Genomic DNA, 24877 nt, shown 5'->3' on the forward strand with positions numbered 1-24877 from the left:
GGCCACAACAGTGAGAGGCCCGCGTACCGCCAAAAAAAAAAAAAAAAAAAGATGACACCAAAACCACAAATTAATTCAAATCCACCCACTCTGTTGACTGGTGCTTTCAAACCCAGTTTTCAGACAAAACTAGCAGCCAGACAGATCTGTCAACTTGTCACTTGTCCTGTTTTCGTGCCTGTTACCAGAGGGACTGATTGACTTGTATTTGAAACCCATAGACACCGTTTAACACAGCAAGAATAGACTAGACACCTATTCCAGTTTGTTCAGACAGAAGTGATTGAGACCAAATGGAACTGGTGTGGTGTCAACCGGACAACTTTTTACTCATAGAGCTGTGAAGAGCGTCATGTTAACTTGTGTTGTTGTTTTAATCATTTTGTGTATATGATTCACCTATATACATCAGAAGATGTAAAAGGACATGTAGATATAAAAGAATAAGGACAATAGTAATTTAAAGTACTCTGTCTTTTTGGTATTACGGAAATACTGATTGTGATCTGATGACTTTCCTAGGTCCTGGCTATTTTCTGGGAATTGGGCCCCTCATTTCCCACTGCAGGTTCCTCTGGATGGGGATCGGCAGTGCCTGCAATTACTACAACAAGATGTATGGAGAATTCATGAGAGTCTGGATATGTGGAGAGGAAACCCTCATTATTAGCAAGTAAGTCTGTTAATAATCAGTGACATATTTTAAAAATCAAGGCTGGGATATTTCCTATTAAAAAACAAACTTATTTTGATATTTTGCCATCTTTGTTTCCAAAGTTATGTTTTCATTACTTAAATAAAGATGAGTGATTCCCAGGTAAAAATCTAACATTTGAGACAAGTAGAATAATTGGGTCTTGCTTGAAGCCAGAGGTACATATAAAGAACTCTGGGAAGACTGAAAATTATTCAAAATCTCTCTGAGCAGTGAATGTGGAAACTCAGAATACAGGTGATTTGGTTTTGACAAAACACACTTGAGGGAGAGGTATTATCTTTTATGCTTACCTATTTCCTAAGATTTTGGTCTTAGCTGTACAAGTAAGCATCAAAACAAACAAGCAAGCAATAATAGCAACAACAACAAAAAACACCTGAGGAAAAAACTGACTATATCAATTCGCTGATGTGTTTCTAATGCCAGGCTACTGAGAAACTCTGGGAGGGTAGACAGCAGATGAAGAAGCCATTCATACTCTGCTCTCCTATTGGTGACTGTGTGCCAGTGTCCTTGCTGAGTGATTTTATATAAATTAGGAACAATATTGCCTATTAAAAGAAGTGGTATTCTCCTGCTCCCCATACACTTAATGTTTTCCAGATAACTTTAGCAGACTGAATTTACTCCAGGGTTAACAAAATATGCATTGACTAAAGAACTAGCTTTATGAAATATTAGTTTTCTTACTGATTGATCATGGAAAATGAAGAGTTTAAAAGAGAGCACATATATAGATGTTCAGCTATCTTTGCTAGATTTTTAGCAAAGCTATCTGCCAAAATGTCTCATTAATGAGTTTTAATATTTATAATCACTGACAGAGATTTACCCACAAACTAAGACTGACCAGGGTGTTTTACTGATTTATTAGAATTGTTTCTTCAGATACACAGACTATCGCCCAGAAGTAAGTAAAGCATTTCTGGAAACTGCATTGATTTTTTTTTTTCAGGCCATGATGATATACATCATTTCTGAAAATACCATGGTGAACTCAAAGCCCAATTCTTTGAACCAAATACTTGAAAGAAGGGAGCAGGGGAGAAAAAACATGTTATGCTTCCAAATATTTCTACCTATCCAAGAATGTTATTTTCAACCAAACTAATATCTCGGTTTTTGCCTGTTTGTTTTTTTTTTCATTTCGCTCAGTTTGGTGTTGTAAAAGTTTGAAGAGTAGCTAAGGCAGACCGTGTTACACATCTAACCATAAATAGCTTCAGGTGGAAATGTCATTTCATTGGGTTCACAGTGAAACACCCCAGTGCAGCGGTTCTCAGATGGTGGCCCCCAACCAGCAGCATCCACATATCTGGGAACTTGTGAGAAATGCCCATCCTTGGGTCCCACGCTGACCCACTAAATAAGAAAATCTGGGAGCAGGGCCCAGTGATCTGCTTCCACAAGCCCTCCAGTTGATTCTGAGGCACACTCCAGTTTCAGATCCACTGCTCTAATGGCGAGGCCAGAGTTACTCTTGGATTTTACTCCTCTTGGTCTATGGAGCTCTGCCTAACCAAATTTAAGTGAATTTGATATGCTCTCATTTTCAAAATCAACATTTTACTCACTTGTGCAACTGAATAGAGCCTCAAAAAGGTCCTGGAACAGATGGCGACTGGGCTTGGAGGACTGGGACACTGCCTTCGGCTCTTTGATCCCCCAGCACAGCAAGTTGCCTTCCAGCCCTCCTCAAGTCAGTGTCTGCCTTCCCTGTCACCCCTTTCCCTCAGATACAGGCAAAGGGACCCTCAGGATATTCATCCAAAAGGATGATGCCTGCGGCTCAGGATCTAGGGCAGTGCTTCTCACCCGGCTGCACATTAAAGTCACCCAGGGAGCGGTTCAAAACCCCACTGCCCAGGCCACAACCCAACTGTTACAGTCTCCTGATGGGGTGGACCCAGGTATCAGTAGCGTTTAGAGCCCCAGGTGATTCCAATGTGCTGCAGAGCTTGAGGGAGGAGAGAAGGTAAGAAGCTTCTGGGGCAGGGGGCCTTTCCCTGGGGTTGGGGAAACACCTAAGCAGGTTGGAGGTGTTCTGTCTAGTTTTCTTACCTTTAAGTGTAGCTCAGGTGGTGGGAGTGCAAGACTAGACCTGGAGGGAAGAATGAAGCACGTGAGAAAGGACCAGAGGACCAGGACAGAAATTGCTCTTAGACACTAGATACTTAGATCACCAGATAAATTCCCAGGAACCCCAAAGGCAATTCCTGAAATAGGACCCTCGCTACAGCACAGGTGGCATCTGATCACTCTGCTATCCTAGTTAGGAAAGTGACCTTAGCCACCCTGACAGGGTCAGGTGCTGATTCACGCTGAGGACCTGGACAACAACCCACTCTGCCCTTCCCCCAGCTCTCCCAGTTCTTTCCCTGTTCTGTCCTCATAGGCTTTTCTCTGGTTGGAGTCTCTGTGTTCTCTATAATTGCCTCTGAGCCGCTCAATTTTGTTGTTAAGGGCTGAGCTCCCCGTGGGAATAGGACATGTTTGTCCCCATCTCCTTCCCTTGTCTGCTCTTCAGGTCCTTCCAGAACTACCCGTACCTCTTGAAAAGGCCCCACTGGACCTCAGAAAGCTTTTTCTTTTTCTTTGAATAGTTTGCCAGATTTTTTCTCTTTTGACAAGTTTGACATCTGTAGTAGTCATTACAACTGTGCTGAGATTATGCCCCAACTTTCAAGTCAGCGGAGTTCTGAAGTCGGGGATGGGGGGGCTGCAGAACTTCAGGGGGGTGGACGTCAGGCACAAGTGCTGCCAGGATTCTGCCTGAGCAACTGGGGGCTCTGGGGGGAGCTCCATCTGATCATCTTAAAGTGAGTAAAGTGTGCACGATTCCCAGGCGGGGATGCTCTAAATTACTGAGGGTCTACAGACGTTATGCGTGACACTTTATGTCGTGTGTAAGTATTAGTGTTTGTAATAATATCAAAAAGGAGAATGTGGGTAGCAACCATAAAGGGGAGATAGAACTTAACATGCTAATTGGGGTCAAATCTGCACATCAGTTAGCCATTTAAATACTAATTATTGTTATAGTATTTGTATACCTGTTTTAATCATGTATAAATTTACAGGGAATTCGTTCATTTATTTTCTAAGCATCCACTATTGAGAATTATACTAAGCACTGGATGATCCTAATCTATCATAGTCATTATTGGCTCTCCATTCATTCATTAAATAAATATTTATTAAGAACTTATTATGTACAACAGGTATCATGAACAAATCAGCCCCAAATCCCTACCTTTGTAGAGGAATATATTGTTACAGTGTTAATACACCCACAATAAAAGGGTAAAACAAAGTATAGCAGTAGGGTGAATGATTGTCTTGGTTTACTTGGGACCAGAGGATTTCCTATGCTGTGGGATTTTTAAGCTAAAACTCAGATAGACCAGGATGGCTGTCCACACTATTAGCAGGTAGATACGGGCTATACAGAAGATAAGGTGGGTGGAGCAACTTTGGGATGGGGAGAAATCAGGATTCCATTTCATATATTTTGACTTGACTTGCCTAGTACCGCTGAATGGGAAGTTAAGAAGGAAGGTCAGAAACTAGCAAAGGAGGCTGAGAAGTACAGCCACACAGAGAAGGGAAAACCAGGAGAGTGTGGTGGTCTAAAAGCCAGGCGAGAATGCATGTCAAGGAGGATGCAATTGTCACCTCTCCAGATAGTGCCCCATGACTGGACAGAGATGTGAGCATTGCATTTAGCACCAGGGAGGTCATGGGTCACCTTGACAAGAGCAGTTTTAATGGAGTGCTGGGGGCAAAAGTCTGACCACTGTAAAGAATGGGGAGAGAAGAACTGGAGGGAGCAGGTATAGACACTCTTTCCAGGAGTTTGCCATAAAGGAGGCAGAGAAATGGAACAGAGCTGAAAGGGATGTTTGGTCCAAGGAGTTTTTATTTGTTAAGGTACAAGATATTATGACGTGTGTTTTGATGGAAATGATGAGTTACAGAGGAAACTGGTGATGCAGCAGACAGGAGGAGTGTGCCAGGTGAGATGACAAGGGGGTCCAGGTAACAAGTGGATGTGGCCTTGAAAAGGGACCTGGAAGTTCTTCCATAGTAACAGGAGGGAATGTTGAATATATGGGCACTGATGCTGGGGGTTGGACTTGCAGAAGTTCCAGTTGCTTCTGTTTTCTCAATAAAATAGGAAATGAAGTCTGTAGTTGAAATAAAGGTGAGAAGTACAATACTCGGGGACAGAGGAGACAGGATATAACAGTCATCCAGGAAAGCAAGGGAGTGACTGGACTTGGGAAATGTAGTAGAATTGCCAGCTGCACTAAGGGCCCACTTGAATTTAACTGAGACCTGCCTGTGTGTGTGTGTGTGTGTGTGTGTGTGTGTGTGTCCATGTGCATGTATGGTTTTTTTCCCAGCCCCATTCAGCTGCCAGGTGCAAGCACAGAGTAAGCTAAACTGAGAGTTGGATTTAGCCAGGGTTGAGGTTTTACCAGGCAACTAGGACAAAGTAAGCAGAGGGTCAAGGGACTTGAGGATGCATGAAAAGGAGAGACTCTAAAGATTGACAAGAAAATATTTTTCCAACTTTCTAGTAAGAAAAGTTCAAATGAACAGGAAAGGTAGAAGAGCAGTCCTCTGCCCTTTTTCCCCATGACCTTGACCTTCTGAAGAGACCACATCAGTTGTCTCACAGGATGTCCCACATTCCAAATCTCTCTGTGTCTCATTATGGTGTCAATGAACATATTCTTCTATTCCTAGTATTGCTTATAAACTGAACACTAGGTCTGTAGGCTCTAATCAATTCAGGTTAATTGTTTTGTAAAATACATTCCTGTTAGTCCTAGGCACTTCACATTGCATCACATCAAGAGACCAGGGAAGGTGGTCCCACATTAGTGATACTAAATTTGATCAGCTTAGGGTGGTTACAGTCAGATCTCTTTGTTACAAAGATTCTTCTTCTCTTGCAGTGACCTCAGTATCAAATCTGGGTAAGGATATTAGAGGGCAAAGGACAGGGAAAATGTGGTAGGATTGATGGAGTATAAGTCACAGGCACAGAACAGGTCTACACAAGGCACGTGTTTTTAAATGTTTGGTACCAAATATTCCATTGATTGTCTCCCCCCTATTTCTAGTACTCATCAATCTTGAACCTGAACACAGGTCTGTGAGTTCTTTAAACTCAGAACGGGAGGGTGGCTTTTTCTTTACCACATAAGGACTTACTTCCTGGCTACTTTTCATTTTGAAGAGATGTTAGGTTTGCCATCTTTGGGGATGTCTTTTGGCTTCAGTCACGTTTCAAGAAGAATAATGACCCCAGGGATCAGGCATCTTACACTACCCACTGTCCCTTCTGAGCTTGGGGCCTCACTCTGTCTCTCCTCAGTGGTAAGAAGTCCTCACTCTCCCAGCCAGTCAGCCAGCCAGCCAGCCAGCCAGTCAGTCAGTCTGTCAGTCAATGTAACATCTCCCTCACCTGGTGTTACAGGCCAGCCCGCATTGTGGGAAGGAGATCTCTAGTGTTCTCCTGCATATCAGGGGAGCTCTGGGCTGACATCCCTAGTTCATCACCAACCTTCCCTTCTACACTTTCCTGATTTACTCCAGTTAGATAAAGCCTACTTTTCATAAGTGATCTTGTTTTAAATTGCTTGTCCTTAGTCACACTTGGCTTGCTGTGTATATCACTTCTGTCTTGCCTATTTTGTTCTTTGCCAAGTCAAAGCCTCTGTCTCAGGATAACTGAGATGTTGGCGCCCCCCTAAAGAACATATTGATTTTAAATGGTAGCTCTTTATTAACTAACATTTAACTGAGTTTAAGTTTGGGTAATTGACCAGTAATTCCTCAAAACATATGGACAGACCAATGTGTTTTATGATATACACAAACGCTCTAATGGTCAGAGCAGAAAAATAGTATTCTGCTTGTCCTCTAAGCACTTAAAATTTGTAGATCCGAGTTTGTGAATAAAGAGTATACAAATTACTTACTTTCTGCTTTAATCATAGAATGAGGTAGTGGAAGGTAAGAAAGCTAGAGGCCTGAAATCTATTAATTAATAAGAATTTCAGTCCTTTGTATAGCATGATGTTTCCATACAGGACAAAATTTTGGCTAGTTGGTCAAATTAATTCCCTGGAATACAAATAGAAGCATCTGGATTTTTGTTTTTTGCTTTTATAGTTTCTAGGAAGAGAAAAACTTGTCCAAAACTTAGGGTAATTTGAATATTATCTGGAATTATATCAAAAGTATATTTGACTTAGTAGAAAGTATTTTGATTTGAAAATAAGATTTTCTTCCTGAAATATATATCAAGTAAATAATTTATTCATAATAAATTCTGTCTTCATTTCACAGAACTGCCATTATTTCAGGGCCTTTCTTTTCAAGTTTAAATGGGACCTTGGAATCCATCACAAATGTGTGGGTTTGGCTAGTACTTAGCCCACAGCATTATCTACTCAGCCAGAGCTGAGCTCTTTTAGCCCAGGGTCTCCTATGGCAATATGTCCTCACAGGCATTTACTGAACAACCTCATTAAGGCAAAGTCATCCGTTTAGGAGTCAGTTGCAACTTGGATAGAGAGGAGCTAGTGAGAAGATGGCCACCCTAGCCCAGTGCAAGGACAGTTAGGTAGGTTATAGTAGCCACTCCCCATCTTTGAGGGTTATGTGTTCAGAAGACACCCATAGTAGGAGAATTTGCAGTTGAGAAACAGAATTTTAGTACAGAAGTGGTGAGGAAGAAGCAAAGTTGTAGTGAACACACGAAAACGTGTACAATATTTACTTCACCAAAATAAGGTAAAAAATAACAACTAAAATAAAGCTAACAGCAGAAATATGTTATGCATCTTGAATTTGCTCAATTGAGCACTGTGCAATTCCTTCCATCTTCTATCCCCTGCACACCAGATTCTCCCTCATTTGCAGTTATCAAAAAGATGTTTATAAATATATTTTACTTTCCTGCTATAATGTACATATTTTCTGTTTATTCCTCTGCCCAAATGTTTGGTTCCCTTCTGATGTCATGATCTGTGTCTCTGAACTCCACTCTGGCCTTGGAGACATGGGATAATGGGTAATCCTCATGTGGGAAAGTTCTGGAAGATCTATTTTAACTTCCCTAGCAGACCTGAGCAGGTTAGTTCTCGAGCCCCGAAGTTAAGGGTGCTATCACTTTAGCTCTGCCTATGGCAGCTCCTCACCAGAGCACACAGGATGGGCAACTTTTATATACGTTCTGGCTCCTGCCCTGTAAACACGGCCAAAACACAGACTAATACATCGGCTTTCTTCGTGTCTCCCGTAGCTGCACTGCAGAAAACCTCTACTCCTTCTCTGCTCTCCACTCTTTTTAATTCCCAAACTCCACTTCCTTTTTCTGATTATCTCCAAGAAAAATGGCTATCAATTCAAAGCTACTCTAGTGGAAATTTTTTGAAGTTGCAGAACTGCCATGCTTACATGTTACTAAGGGGAATTTGCACTTGGCCGTGTGGTCCATGTATAAACACTGGGACATAAACCCTGTAATCTGAAAAGCCTGTTGTCCTGCCCCACAGAGGAGTCTGGATAACATGCTTGGAACAGCTTTGCCAGCACAGGGAGGTGGAGGGTGATACGTGAGACCTTGTCTGTGCCTGAGCACAAACCCTGTGGTCCTATTGTCTACTCAGCAGCAGAGTCAGTCGAGGGCCCCACACCTCAGAGGTGGCATTACCAGGGTCATAGGTAAAAAGGCTGGAACTTGGAGGGAGGTGGCTGAGACATGACTTCTCTTTCCTCCCTCCCTCACCATATCTAGGTGCCCCTGTGGGTAAGGATTTTGGGGTGGCTGTCTGCACCTCCTTCTGCCCTGGTCTGTCTGCCATGTATCCTCACTGAACTGACTTTCCTCTGTACCTTTAGATAATCTCGTTTGATTTCTCCAAGGGGTGTTTGGTGTTCAGTCTTCGCCTATAATACAAACACTGGCACTTATGAAAACAATGGACATACAAACACCACATGTCCCGCTTATATCTTCCTATGCTCTGATAATCAAACTCCATTCCATCTGTGTTCATACCCCCTTCATCTCACTCACCATAAGGAAGGTCAACCACATAGCTTATTAACGAGGACATTTTGGACTTCCAGCTTCCTGAGCTGTGCTCATCATGGTCACAGACACAACTTAGCCCTCACCCAGGTAGCTTGCTTCTGTCTAGGCCCTGCATGAGCCTTTTCCAACCTCAGCCCCTTTCCACAGGAAATGCAGTCACCTGCAGAATTTCTTAATTTTTCTCTTGGTAGATGAAAATTAGTTTATACCACCCACACCTGATTCTTAACTTCATGAGTTCCCAACAGACATTTTTTTTCTTCTGAAGTCCCTCTTTTACTGAGCAGTGAACGAGGAGTCCCTCTCCTCCCCAAATCCTCATAAATAGAGGTTCATCTCAGCTGTTCCTCTCAAGCCTTCCCTGTGCTGCTTGCATCCACTATCTAATAAACCCACCCCACCTTTTATCCTGAAGAGAATAACTATCCATTTATGCTTTCAATTATTTTTTTAATATTATTCATTAATTTTATTCAAGGCATATTTATCACATATATACATTGGCAGATCTAATAAAAGTAAGCAAAATAAACAATGTGAAAACAGGGGCTTTTATAATTATTAGCATTTTTACATTTTATAATAGCTTATAATATAGGTGTTATTTGTGTCAGTATTGAAAATAAAGGGAATAAATGTTTTCCCCAATGTCATATATATGGTAACTATTGAGGCCAGGATGCAGACCCATACCTTTTGGGGTTTTTTTTACTTTAGTCTTTTTAAAATTTTTTATTGAAGTAGAGTTGATTTACAATGTTTTGTTAGCTTCAGGTGTACAGCACAGTGATTCAGTTATATATATATATACATATATATATATATATATATATGTATATATACACATTTTCAGATTCTTTTTCCTTATAGGTTATTACAAAATATTGAGTATAGTTCTCCATGCTATACAGTAAGTCCTTGATGGCTGTCTATCTCATATACAGTAGTGTGTATATGTTAATCTCAACACCCTTTCGCCTTTGGTAACTGTATGTTTGTTATCTAAGTCTGTGAGTCTGTTTCTGTTTTGTAAATAAGTTCATTTGTATCTTTTTTTTTAGATTCCACATATAAGCGATATCATATATTTTTGTCTGACTTACTTCACCTACTATGATAATCTCTAGCTCCATCCATGTTGCTGCAAATGGCATTATTTCATTGTTTTTAATGGCTGAGTAATAGTCCATTGCATATATGTACCACATCTTCTTTAACCATTCATCTGACGATGGACATTTAGGTTGCTTTCATGTCTTGGCTATTGTAAACAGTGCTGCTGTGAAATCTGGGGTGCATGTATCTTTTCAAATTATAGTTTTCTCTGGACATATTCCAGGAGTGGGATTGCTGGATCATATGGTAACTCGATTTTTAGGTTTTAAAGGAAACTCCATACTGTTTTCCATAGTGGCTGCACCAATTTACATTCCCACCAACAGTGTAGGAGGGTTCCTTTTTCTCCACACCTTCTCCAGCATTTGTTATTTGCAGACATTTTCATGATGGCCATTCTGACTGGTGTGAGGTGATACCTCATTACAGTTTTGATTTGCAGTTCTCTAATAATTAGCAATGTTGAGCACTTTTTCATGTGCCTGTTGGCCATCTGTATGTCTTCTTTGGAGAAATGTCTATTTAGCTCATCTGCCCATTTTTTGACTGGGTTTTTTAAATTGAATTGTATGAGCTGTTTGTATATTTTGTAAATTAATCCCTTGTCAGTCGCATCATTTGCAAATATTATCTCCCATTCTGTAGGTTGTCTTTTTGTTTTGTATATGGTTTCCTTTCCTGTGCAAAAGCTTTTAAGTTCAATTAGGTCCCATTTATTTTTAATTTTTCTAAATTTATTTACTTTTTAAAACTTTTGGCTGCTTTGGGTCTTTGTTGCTGCGCGTGGGCTTTCTCTAGTTGGGGTGAACAGGGGCTACTCTTCATTGCTGTGTGAGGGCTTCTCATTGTGGTGGCTTCTCTTGTTGCAGAGCACAGGCTCTAAGCACGTGGGCTTCCGTAGTTGCAGCACACGAGCTCAGTAGTTGTCGCTTGCAGGCTCTAGGCACGCAGGCTCAGTAGTTGTGGTGCACGGGCTTAGTTGCTCCGTGCCATGTGGTATCTTCTTGGACCAGGGCTCAAACCCATGTCCCTTGCATTGGCAGGCGGATTCTTAAACACTGTGCCACCAGGGAAGTCCGGTCCCATTTATTTCTGTTTTTATTTCCATTATCTAGGAGACATATCTAAAACGATATTGCTGGAATTTATGTCAAAGAGTGACCTCCCTGTGTTTCCCTCTAGGAGTTTTATAGTATCCAGTCATACCTTTAGGTATTTAATCCATTTTGAGTTTATTTTTGTATATGGTGTTAGAGAATGTTTTAATTTCATTCTTCTACATATAGCTGTCCAGTTTTCCCAGCACCACTTATTGAAGAGACTGTCTTTTCTCCATTGTATATTCTTGCCTCCTTTCTCATAGATTAATTGACCATAGGTGTGTGGGTTTATTTCTGGGCTTTCTATCCTGTTCTATTGATGTATATTATTGTTTTTGTGTCAGTACCATATTATTTTGATTACTGTTAACTCTGTAGTATAAACTGAAGTCAGGGAGCCTGATTCCTCCAGCTCCGTTTTTCTTTCTTAAGATTGCTTTGGCTATTCAGGGTCTTTTGTGTTTCCACACAAATTTAAATTGTTTTCATTCTAGTTCTGTGTAAAATGCCATTGATAATTTGCCATTGCAATGAATCTGTAGATTGCCTTGGGTAGTATAGTCATTTTAACAATATTAATTCTTCCAGTCCAATAACACAGTATATCTTTCCATCCATTCGTGTCGTCTTCAATTTCTTTCATCAGTGTCAGTGTCTTAATAGTTTTCAGAGTACAGATCTTCTGCCTCCTTAGATAGGTTTATTCCAAGGTATTTTATTCTTATTGATGTGATGGTAAATGATTTTTTTCCTTAATTTCATTTTCTGACCTTTTGTTGTTTGTGTATTTTTGCAATATCTACAAATCAATCAGTGTGACACACCACATTAACAAACTGAAGAATAAAAATCATATGATGGGCTTCTCTGGTGGTGCAGTGGTTAAGAATCTGCCTGCCAATGCAGGGGACACAGGTTCGAGCTCTGGTCTGGGAAGATCCCACTAGCCGCGGAGCAACTAAGCCCATATGCCACAACTACTGAGCCTGCACTCTATATCCTGAGAGCCACAACTCCTGAAGCCCACACAACTAGACCCCGTGCTCCACGACAAGGGAAGCCACCGCACTGAGAAGGCCGCACACCGCAACAAAGAGTAGCCCCCACTCGCCGCAACTAGAGAAAGCCCGTGCACAGCAAGGAAAACTCAACGCAGCCAAAAATAAATAAAAATAAAATAAAATAAATAAAACATTAAAATAAGTATTTAAAAAAATCATACGATCATCTCAATAGCTGCAGAAAAAGTTTTTGATAAAAATTAACATCCATTTATGAAAAAAACTCATCAGAAAGTGGGCATATAAAGGGAACCTACCTCAACATAATAAAGTCCATATATGACAAACACAAAGCTAACATCATACTCAATGGTGAAAAGCTGAAAGCATTTCCTCTAAGATCAGGAACAAGACAAGGATGCCCACTCACCACTTTTATTCCAAAAAGTTGTGGAAATCCTAGGCACAGCAATCGAAGAAGGAAAATAAATAAAAGGAATACAAACTGGAAAGAAGTAAAACCATTACTGTTTGCAGATGACATGATACTACACATAGAAAACCCTATCCTTTCAATTATTCAAATTATCCACTCTTCCTTCAAATGCCATAGCCTTACTTATAAGCAGTCTTAATAAAACATCTTCGCACCAAAGTGAGCTCCTCTGCAGAAGAATTCTGTACCACTGTCCTAAGAAGACAATATTCGCTTCACACATGGAGGCCCCATGACGTCTTCAGCTAGGATTTTACAACATGTTATAATGCTCACTGCCTTATCATGCCCCAGTTAGACTAGGATGTGGGGCGGGAAGCAAGTGCTGAAGGAGGACATGGGTGGGGAGGGGCTGCGTGCTCCTTCCTGGTTGCTCTGAAGGCCCAGGTCAGGCCTTAAGAGCCGGGCCTGGGGGTGGAATAGAGGGCAGAGTAGTGGAAGAGAAACCAGGAAGTTCAAGGAAGCCTGGGTTCCTGGCAAGGTCCCAGGGTTGCCACAGCAAGGGCTATCTAATGGCTCAGCGCGTCCTATGTCCTGGGAGAACTCTGTGACCCTGGAGACCTTGATGAATCATCATGGACGCAGAGCCCCAAGAGAGCTGCTGTCACCACCACAGAGAGCCTTCCAGGCCAGCCCAGCCAGCCAAGTCTAGGGCCAGAGGTGCCCAGGAGATGTCCTTCAGTCCTAGAATGATACCCCCCTGGAGGGGCCAGGCCTGATTAGAGCCTCTGGGGGACGGGTGGTACAAGGCAGGACTGCTGCTTCCCAAACTAAAGAGGTAAGACTTCAGTTATTCCAGCAACTTCCGATTATGAGGCTCATTCTACATGGGGAGCACTGTCTGGAGTGGGGCTGCTTGGGTGCTGGAGGCTCTCAGGAATATGGTGGTGTGGAGGGTTCAGTTTCTTACAGGCTTGCAGCTCTGACAACAGTAGTGGGTAATATTTTAGACACTAGGAGTTAAAAAGAAGGGGAAATAACGAATAACTGCGTGTGTGTGCGTGTGCGTGTGTGTGTGTGCGTGTGTGTGTGTATTGATCTTTAGTGATGATCAAACAGGGAGCTAGTAGGTAGAAATGTTTCAACTGCCGAAGGAGGTTCTTGTGCTAACACAAGTGCTTATTTAATCTGAACACTAGAATTTATGCATTTTGTCAAGATCAACATGCATTTGCTATGAGAGCCAACTGGTATTCAAACTCATTACCGTGAGTTCTCTGGACCCTTAAAAATCAACACCAAGGTTTGCTTTCTCTGCAGGTCTTCGAGTATGTTCCACATAATGAAGCACAGTCACTACACATCCCGATTCGGCAGCAAACTTGGGTTGCAGTGCATTGGCATGCATGAGAAAGGCATCATATTTAACAATAATCCAGCACTCTGGAAAGCCGTTCGACCTTTCTTTACAAAAGGTATTCAGGTGCTGGGTATACTCTGCTCTTCTGTCTATGAATATGCCTGTCTTAAAATCATTTTTAACTTCTGCTCCTTCAGAGTTTTGAAATAATAAGAGCTAACATTCATTATACATGTACTACATAGTAGGCACTGCTTTAAACACTTGATATTTTAATCCCACAGCAACCCCGTGTGGTGAATACTCTTATCATTTACATTTTACAAATGAGAAAACTGAGGGATAAAGAGGTTAAGTACCTTACCCAATTTCCACCATTAGTAAATGGAAGCAAAGAAGACAACCCCAGAGCCCACATATTTAACCACTTCAATTTTGTTCTTTCTGTTTTTACATCCATTTCATGGATGTAAAAAAGAATTAGCACTCTATATACTTAAGGTCACTTCAATTAGTGTGTATGTCAATTAGTGTGTCAGCCATATCCTTGATTTAACATAGCCAACATGTTTGCTGAATCATTGGCTGACTTCCCAGATGTTTTAACAGAAAGCAATTTGCAAATAAATTAGAGAATTTTAGAACTAGAAGGGATGTATATGTCATCTCTTCCAGCCTCTGAGTTTTATACTTAAGTAAATACATTTCTAGAGCTCTTCTGATTTCCCCCCAGGCAACACAGCAAGGAATCAATGAGCAGAGACCAGATCCCGAACCTCCCTATCTAGTGATTTCCCTCTTTACTATATGCTGCTGGAATGGAAGCCTTTGGGAAATAAACATGACCAACCTTTGACATTAACATCAGAGAAGATGGTCATGTACTAGAAACCTTATCATTGATGGAATCTGGTGCTAGATGGGTTGTAGGTCTGACCAGGGACCATGGCTATTCTTCCCTCCAGCCAGCCTCTGTAGTGAACCTAGATGCCTCCTGTGTAGCTGCCGAGACAGGGAAAAACTATGCCTGTCCCAGTCTAGTGGTGATCCCCCCTCCACAGAGCTGCCCATCACCAAGACTCAGCACAACTCTAGCACAGATTCCACTACCTTAGTTTCCTATAGCTGCTTAACAAATTGACACAGACTTAGTGGCTTCAAACCACACATTCATTACCTTACAGTTTGATGGGTCAAAAGTCTGACATGGGTCTCATGGGGCGAAAATCAAGGCACTGATATGGCTGTGTTCCTTTCTGGAGGCTCTAGGGAGAAAGTGTTTCCTTGGCTTTTCCAGCTTCTAGAGGCTGCCCACATTCCTTGGCCTGTGACCCTTTCAGGGATACTACATTCTGTTTCTATGTTTGAAATGTGGCTTCAAGCTCTTGAATGTAGAGGCAAATCATACATCAGCCTGGGAGTGATAATCAAAGCCATCCCTTCCATGCAAAGGATTGATTCACGAAGGAATCATTTGTCCCACTTCTGGATGTAACATTCACCCAGGAAACAGCATCCCCACCTTGCATATCTCCAAGTCCTCCCTAAAGTCAGAAAGTATGCTGCCAACCCAAACTTCTTTTTTATACGTGTGGAAATGCTTAGACTCTAGGACCACTCACCAGGTCTCCTTTCTTATTTGCAAAGTGTGACATTAGGGGCTTCTGCAGCACAGTTGATTTGTTTTGTTGGAGGACTCTAACAGCAAGTCTGAATAACAAAAGACATTTAAAAACCAATTACTCCTAAAGAAAACTTAAACTCAGAACAAGGAGAGAAAGGATTTTAAGAGTTAACACTCATGTTAGACCACCTACCATCATGACTCACTAGTGCTAAGACCGTCAGGAGCAGAGCAAAGTAAGAGATCAGAGCCAGTTCACTCTACCAGGTTTCATTCATTCATTCCTCTATTTGACAAATACATAATATATCGAGAGCCACCACGTACTACAGACTCGAAGTACAATGCTAACAGGTTGTCACTGCCCTAAAAGAGTTCCCAGTCCTGTGAGGAAGACTGCTCAAACAACAAAGATTTGTTTTGCTGTTATGACATTGACTGAGTACAATAAATCTGGATGTAGATTGAAGAGAAACTGATATTAAGAGAAGGGTATGTTTGGTAATTTAGAAGACTAGCATTTTACACATATGACCTATAATTAAACAGGAAGCACCTTAGATCAAAATAGTAAGATCCAATTTGAATAGTTCTATAGCAATATTCTGCCACCCACTGAAACATAAAATATTACCCTGACCAAATCCAAACTGTCTTTAGAGGGAAAGGTATATAATAAATATGGAAAATCGCTGATTGGTGATTTATGATCATAAGTACTAAATATTTCATTTGCAATCTCACAAATGATATGTCATCATATGAAGAAAAGTTCAGTTTTGAATAGTTTGTTTTAAAAATATTTATTTATTCATTCATTCATTCATTTTTAACCATAAATGTGATAACATGCTATGGAGAAAAATAAGAGAATACAGAAAAAGTATAAAGAAGAATATGAAAATCTCCACCCATAATAAAAATGTGGACAATTAAGCTTCAAACACAAAACGCCAAAATTGTCTGATAGTTTGTGTGCCCTGGAGTTGGAGGCGGCTCACTCTGACGTGTACCCTTCAGCTTTGTCTGGCCCCGGCCTGGTGCGCATGGTGACCGTCTGTGCTGATTCCATCACCAAGCATCTGGACAGGCTGGAGGAGGTCTGCAACGAGTTGGGCTATGTGGATGTGTTGACCCTCATGCGGCGCATCATGCTGGACACCTCTAACAAGCTCTTCCTGGGGATCCCCTTGGACGGTACTGAAATTTTCATTACTGTGACTTGACATTCAGCCCTTTATTAAACAGGGCATGAGAAGGATAACAGACTCAAGTAAAGATATGCTCTTTTGTAGATTGCTCTTCTTTAAACCTTTCTAAGTATTCCTAAAAATTGTTCCTGGTATGTCTGCCTTGTTCACTTATATGATCATAAATATCCATAGCAGGGGCCATCTTCTATTTCATTTGTATCTATCTCACCTCATTGCTCTAGGAAATAGGATTCTACCCACAGCTGAAGCTTAACAGATGTGATCATTTGATTTGGTCATAAATATATCCTACCACCAAACCTATGTATTTAACCATTACCAACCATTCTTTGGGCATGATATATACATATATACATGTATATATGTGTGTGTGTGTGTGTGTATATATATATATATATATATATACACAGACACACACACAAACACATATAAACATTATATCTATCTATCTATCTACACATACAAAATGCACATACATACCTCTCCCTCAAAGCCACTAGGTATGAAAACTTTGACTCTATCTATACGGTGATAAGGGTACGGAGGGTGCTGGAAATGATGATGATAACTAACGTTAATTTAGTGTCTACTATGTGCCAAGCAGTATAAAAAGTTGCTTTACAGGGCTTCCCTGGTGGCGCAGTGGTTGAGAGTCCGCCTGCCAATACAGGGGACACGGGTTTGTGCCCCGGTCCGGGGGGATCCCATGTGCCGCGGAGCGGCTGGGCCCGTGAGCCGTGGCCGCTGGGCCTGCGCGTCCGGAGCCTGTGCTCCGCTGGGGGAGAGGCCGCAGCGGAGAGAGGCCCGCGAACAGCGCAAAAAAAAAAAAAAAAAAAAAAAAAAAGATAGACAACATTCTGGGCCATACCTCAACAAATTTAAAATAATACAAACCATACATAGTATGCTCCAAAATCACAATGGAATTAAACTAGAAGTCAATACCAGAAAGAGAGATGGAAAATCTCAAAATATCTGGATACTAAGCAGCACACTTTTAAGTAACATATGGATCAAAATAGAAAACTCAAGAGAAAAATTTTACTCTCCATGCAAATGCCTGTTAATCATGAAAAATCTAGTTTATGTTATATTTGTCCAACATTCATGAATTATTGCTTTTATGACCTGCTCAGGGATTTTAAGAATAGTTTTCATTAAATTTAATGGTGTTCAGAAATTGATTTCTAGCAGTGTTCATTGATTCATACATTCATTCAACTAATATTTATTGATTGCCTATTTCATGCCAGGCTTAGATATGGGGATAGACCAGTGGACAAGACTAAGTCCTTGCCTTCAAAGAGTTTACATCCTAGTGGGTATATGGACAGTAAACAACTAACTATCTAGTAATATATTAGGCTATAATAAGTGCCTTAAAAAAAACGAAGCAGGGAAAAGGGCTAGAAAGTGAAGGGGGAAGTCAGTGGGAGGCCGAAGCTCTTGTGGAGAGAAAGGGTGGTTAGGAAGGCCTCTGTGGAGAGGACTTCTGAAAATAGCCCCAAATGAAGTGTGACAATGAGCCACGTGCAGATCTGAAGGAAGAACATCACAGGCATAAAAACAAGGCACGAGTTTCACACTTGCCCAAACCAGCTGAGCTATCACACCTGCTCCCTGATTGACCACATTTGGACAAGCAGACAAGAGATAAGCCCTCCCTTTCTCTGCTCCACCTTCCTCGCCTCATCTCCCTGGCTCTTTAATGATTCCTTACCAGAGTCATAGGAACCCCATCTGATTGACATTAGGATGGGAGCCCCATTCACTCTGAGGACATTAGTCACAGCCTCCTGCCTCATCCCCTTTCACACAGGGACTCTGAAAGTCCTGTTTGCCTGTTCCACGCACATCTCTCCTAAGATATGACAGGTACCTATTTTAGAAGTCCCTGCTCCTTGGTTCCCCACTGGCCTTGATTCTTAGGAGGGATCAAGTAAAGGGGATTGTACAGCTCTCTGTTAACTTATGGATGCAGACTGCGGTATAAGAACCTGCATAACCCATACAGACTTATGTGTAATTCCCTCTGCTCAGCGGGTCCTTGTTAAACTCTCATTTGGCCTGAGGGACCCAGTGCACCGAAGAGGAAAGGACATGGCCCTGAGGTCAGATAGAACCAGGCTCTAGCCTAGGACTTCTTGACACACTGGTTCTACTTTGTTGGGCAGGCTTCTTCATTTCTCTGAACTGCAGTTTCTGCATCTGCATATGTCTCTTCCTTTCTCTTGTGTATAATTTGAAAAAAAGCAGGGGTTTTCTTTTCTCTAGTATTCAATTTAATTCAAGAACATCCGTTAAGATCTGACTGTGCACAAGACTCAGGACAAGGCATTGAAGATTCCAAGATGAATTCCACACTCTGAACCAAAATATAAACAACAGAGTGGGGAGGCTTTTTGCCTTTCCAGGTGCCAGAATTGAGACCATAACAGCATTAATCACTTCTCATTTCCCACGATCGGGAAAACAGAAGGTGTTGGCGGCTCAGCCAAGGAGAAGGATGTGAGATTCTAGGCTGTGTCTCTAACACAAACATGAAAACTGGCAAATCTCTGGTTAACGTGGTCAATTTAGAGGCCAAGCAGAATAAATTACTGTTGATTTGTTTAGTGGCATTCTCCGGCTGAAACACCCATTGGAGTTGGAACCTTGCTCTGCTTAGAGTCCCAGATGGTAGGAGAGTCTACAGGGGATCTTCTCTGAGCAGTGCACCATTCTTGGGCTCACATTTTTGCTCATCTGTTCTGATCTTTTTGTTTTTCCAGAAAGGGCCATCGTGGTTAAAATCCAGGGGTATTTTGATGCATGGCAAGCTCTCCTTCTCAAACCAGACATCTTCTTTAAGATTTCTTGGCTATGCAGAAAGTATGAAAAGTCGCCTGCGCGTCCGGAGCCTGTGCTCCGCAACGGGAGAGGCTGCAACGGTGAGGGGCCCGCGTACCACAAAAAAAAAAAAAAAAAAAAAAAAAGTTGCTTCACATACACTTTGTCACTTAGTATTTATAACAATCCTGGCAAGATGTCTCACTTAAGAAACTGCTTTCCTCACTATATTACAGAAACAAATATTAAACACATACATGCAACTCTACTGCCAACAAAAGAACAAACATTAATCATGTGGATCCATTAAATTCTGCTGCTGTCAGCTTAACGTAATTTCTCCTAACTTGATTTCTAGCAGTGTTCATTGATTCATACATTCATTCAACTAATATTTATTGATTGCCTATTTCATGCCAGGCTTAGATATGGGGATAGACCAGTGGACAAGACTAAGTCCTTGCCTTCAAAGAGTTTACATCCTAGTGGGTATATGGACAGTAAACAACTAACTATCTAGTAATATATTAGGCTATAATAAGTGCCTTAAAAAAAACAAAGCAGGGAAAAGGGCTAGAAAGTGAAGGGGGAAGTCAGTGGGAGGCTGAAGCTCTTGTGGAGAGAAAGTGTGGTCAGGAAGTCCTCTGTGGAGAGGATGTCTGAAAATAGCCCCAAATGAAGTGTGACCATGAGCCACGTGCAGATCTGAGGGAAGAACATCACAGGCATAAGAACAAGGCACGAGTTTCACAGTTGCCCAAACCAACTGAGCTATCACACCTGCTCCCTGATTGACCACATTTGGACAAGCAGACAAGAGATAAGCCCTCCCTTTCTCTGCTCCACCTTCCTCGCCTCATCTCCCTGGCTCTTTAATGATTCCTTACCAGAGTCATAGGAACCCCATCTGATTGACATTAGGATGGGAGCCCCATTCACTCTGAGGACATTAGTCACAGCCTCCTGCCTCATCCCCTTTCACACAGGGACTCTGAAAGTCCTGTTTGCCTGTTCCACGCACATCTCTCCTAAGATATGACAGGTACCTATTTTAGAAGTCCCTGCTCCTTGGTTCCCCACTGGCCTTGATTCTTAGGAGGGATCAAGTAAAGGGAATTGTACAGCTCTCTGTTAACTTATGGATGCAGACTGCAGTCTAAGAACCTGCATAACCCATACAGACTTATGTGTAATTCCCTCTGCTCAGCGGGTCCTTGTTAAACTCTCATTTGGCCTGAGGGACCCAGTGCACCGAAGAGGAAAGGACATGGCCCTGAGGTCAGATAGAACCAGGCTCTAGCCTAGGACTTCTTGACACACTGGTTCTACTTTGTTGGGCAGGCTTCTTCATTTCTCTGAACTGCAGTTTCTGCATCTGCATATGCCTCTTCCTTTCTCTTGTGTATAATTTGAAAAAAAGCAGGGGTTTTCTTTTCTCTAGTATTCAATTTAATTCAAGAACATCCGTTAAGATCTGACTGTGCACAAGACTCAGGACAAGGCATTGAAGATTCCAAGATGAATTCCACACTCTGAACCAAAATATAAACAACAGAGTGGGGAGGCTTTTTGCCTTTCCAGGTGCCAGAATTGAGACCATAACAGCATTAATCACTTCTCATTTCCCACGATCGGGAAAACAGAAGGTGTTGGCGGCTCAGCCAAGGAGAAGGATGTGAGATTCTAGGCTGTGTCTCTAACACAAACATGAAAACTGGCAAATCTCTGGTTAACGTGGTCAATTTAGAGGCCAAGCAGAATAAATTACTGTTGATTTGTTTAGTGGCATTCTCCGGCTGAAACACCCATTGGAGTTGGAACCTTGCTCTGCTTAGAGTCCCAGATGGTAGGAGAGTCTACAGGGGATCTTCTCTGAGCAGTGCACCATTCTTGGGCTCACATTTTTGCTCATCTGTTCTGATCTTTTTGTTTTTCCAGAAAGGGCCATCGTGGTTAAAATCCAGGGGTATTTTGATGCATGGCAAGCTCTCCTTCTCAAACCAGACATCTTCTTTAAGATTTCTTGGCTATGCAGAAAGTATGAAAAGTCTGTGTAAGTAACATATTTTGGAATATTTATTGCTGAGATTGGATTGATCTGTGTTGTGCTTTAGTTATTGCTGGCCTCTTTGGCAAGCTTTCTCCTCTCCAGAACTGCAAGGGAGCTGTTAAGTTTCTGGTGAAGCACTTCTTACAGCAATGTGGCAGCATGTGGCCAGACCACAGAGGAAAGGAAGACTTTGGCCCAGGGCAGTTTTCCCCTAGTAGGCTGAGAGCTCCATCTCTGGATGTAGGACACTGCTGTGTATTTTGAGTTGAAGAGAAGGGTTGGCTGGACCTAGCCTTATCATTAGTCAAAATTTTCTTTGCTGTCTGGAAAAATGGAAACATAAATCATTTTATTGTTGTGTTGCTTCTGAATGAATTTAACTTAATTCAATTTGTCAGAATTAAGTAGTTGCAAGATAATTTTTTCATGATGAACTTTTGTAAGATGTGTTGTTTATTTAGTTATGCATCTTATATCTTGGGGGATCCTAAAATTGTCATTAAATGGCTTTGCTTTGGTGTCAGACTTTTCTAGCAGAAGACTAGACAAATGCCCAATGGCCTATTGGATAATCAGTGGGTTTTTAGAGTGTAAGTTTCCAGCCACTATACTTGCCACCTCTAACCACCAGTGGAAAGCACAGGGGATTCTAAAGGGAGACATACTTGGTTTGTATCCTGTCTCTACCACTTAGTAACCAAATGTCCTTGGGAAGTTCTTTAAAGTAAAATGTAACATACCCTCCGTGGTGGCAATATAGGTTAATGAGATCCCCTATGTAGGGCAATCAGCACAGAGCATGACACATAGTAGGCAATAAACATGTTCACTTTCCCCATCCCTCTGTTCATATCTTTCCCAGATGTCCCTGACTATCTTAAATTCTCCCCAAAAGTTCCCAAACTTGTTTGAAGAGCTAACTTCATCCTATTTGTGTGTTTTGAAATTCAGTAATCTTAGTCTCCACGAAGTCAGCTTGATGTTGCTTTATATATTCTCAAGTGGATGATGAGTATCAAGGTGGTGGATGATTCAGACACTTGGTCCTTTAAACATTTCTCTTTGTTTCTACCTGAGCTTTTGTGACTTGAATCGATGAAATAAATGGTTCATCTCTTCACTGCTGTCAGAATGTGTGGTTGTCTAAAGAGTCTTATTGGTCTGCAGTTAAACTTGGTCATTAGTTTAGCTTCAGTATGGTCAGCAGGCCCATAGAAATTTATTGCATGATACTGTATAACAGTTTCTCTTTGGTTTCTTTAAAATTAGCTTAGCAACTTTCCTCTCTCTGTAACATTTGCCAATGGTTAGTGAACTAGGTAATATCTCCTATGACCTAAAGCAGTAAAGACCTAGAGAAATTCTTTTGCAATACCCTTGCAATGTGCCAATACTTGCTTTTTGTTAAGGTATGAATGACATTTAAAATTATACTAGTTTCAGTTGTACAACATAATGATTCAATACTTGTATCAATATATTCTGCAAAATGATCATCACAAAAGTCTAGTTAACATCTGTCACCATACATAGTTACAAAATTTTTTCTTGTGATGAGAACTTTTAAGATCTTAGCAACCTTCAAATATGCAACACAATATTATGAACTATAGTCACCATACTGTACATTACATCCCCATGACTTATTATTAAAACCAGAAGTTTGTACCTTTTGATAATCCCCATCACCAATTTTGCTCCCACCCGCAACTTCTTGCCTTGGTAAACAACAATCTGTTCCATGTATCTATGATCTTGCACTTTTTTAAAGATTCCACATGTGAGAAAGATTCCACATACGAGTGAGAAACACAGTATGCATCTTTCTCTATCATGCCAATACTTTAAAAAATATATTGGATTTAGCCTTTCAGTAACAGTTTTTAACCTTTAACTATAGGTTACAGCCTTGATTTTGCTACCAGTACCTAGACATCTTGGCTAACTCCGGTTCCTTCATATGAAGTATAATGTATACGTAATTTATGGATATTTGCAAAGAATTAAGTATAAATTCAGTTATTCGTGAGAACTAATGGCTTCAACTTAAACAGATTGTTTTATTTAAACAAATGGCAAATGAATCCATTTTTTTAGGTGTCAACTGAGTACAAGTAGATTATATTTTTACTTTTATTTCCAGCAAGGATTTGAAAGATGCCATGGAAATTCTGATAGAAGAAAAAAGACAGAGGATTTCAACAGCAGAGAAACTGGAAGACTGTATGGATTTTGCCACTGAGTTGATTTTTGCCGAGGTACAGACCTGCACTAACTGTAATTCCCACACAACATATATGTATGACTGTGTATAGGTATCTTAACATTTCCTCCTGTTAATTGTTGCATGTTTGTTTTTAAATATTTGGTTTAGTATTTCTATAATGCCCAACCCAAACTGCCCACTATTAGACAATCAGATTAGACTGAACTTTAAGATTTAAACTTCTCTGTGTCTGCACAATATAAAATTATGAAAACCAGGGAGTGCAAAGACACTACATACATAGATAAATGTCTAAATTGTTCAGCTTTGAGCTGAAGATTATTAATGAAAATGTCCACTGTCAATTCCAGAGACTTGTAATTTCTGTAATTTCATTTTGTTGAGGTCTGTTGATCCTTGAGTGCCACGCTCCCTCCTGTTTTGAACCTTTCACTTTTCCAATGTTTCTCCTCATTTCAATTGTTCAGAAACGTGGTGACCTGACAAGAGAGAATGTAAACCAGTGCATATTGGAAATGCTGATCGCAGCGCCAGACACCATGTCCGTCTCTGTGTTTTTCATGCTGTTTCTCATTGCAAAGCACCCCCAGGTTGAAGAGGCAATAATGAAGGAAATCCAGACTGTTGTTGGTAAGAATTTATCAGGCAAACAACAGAGATTAGAAAACAATTCCTTCTGAATATCAGCTTCTAGGTCCTAAGAATCTTATGTCAAAATCTTTATTAGAATCCACCCAGAGAACAACAGAGCAAGTCAATGTGTCATATTTTCATTATGCCGGACAGGTTTCTGTGTTTTTCTGATATAAAAAAATACACGCTCATTGGAAAACATTCAAATAATAGAGAGATGTATAAAGCAGAAAGTAGTATCTCCTGATCCCTTCCACAGGGGGAATCACTGTTAATATCTTGATGTGTATTCTTCAAGGTCTTTTTTGATGGGCACATAAACACATATATGCGGGGTTTTTTAAAACATCTTTATTGGAGTATAATTGCTTTACAATGGTGTGTTAGTTTCCGCTTTATAACAAAGTGAATCAGTCATACATATACATATGTTCCCATCTCTTCCCTCTTGCA

General features: G+C 41.0%; 1 protein-coding gene across 1 annotated transcript in view; it reads left to right on the plus strand.

The window, feature by feature from the left end:
• LOC102982383 (aromatase) overlaps window positions 1-24877 on the plus strand; it is a 37700-nt gene that overhangs the window by 7753 nt on the left and 5070 nt on the right. The window contains exons 3-7 of the mRNA XM_024116691.2: window positions 13808-13962; window positions 16492-16668; window positions 21453-21567; window positions 23708-23822; window positions 24259-24421. Of these exons, the coding sequence (XP_023972459.1) occupies window positions 13808-13962; window positions 16492-16668; window positions 21453-21567; window positions 23708-23822; window positions 24259-24421 (725 nt within the window). The remainder of the gene's footprint in view (window positions 1-13807; window positions 13963-16491; window positions 16669-21452; window positions 21568-23707; window positions 23823-24258; window positions 24422-24877) is intronic.

The sequence above is a fragment of the Physeter macrocephalus genome, chromosome 11 (genome assembly GCF_002837175.3).
Source record: "Physeter macrocephalus isolate SW-GA chromosome 11, ASM283717v5, whole genome shotgun sequence".
NCBI classification, from domain to species: domain Eukaryota; kingdom Metazoa; phylum Chordata; class Mammalia; order Artiodactyla; family Physeteridae; genus Physeter; species Physeter macrocephalus.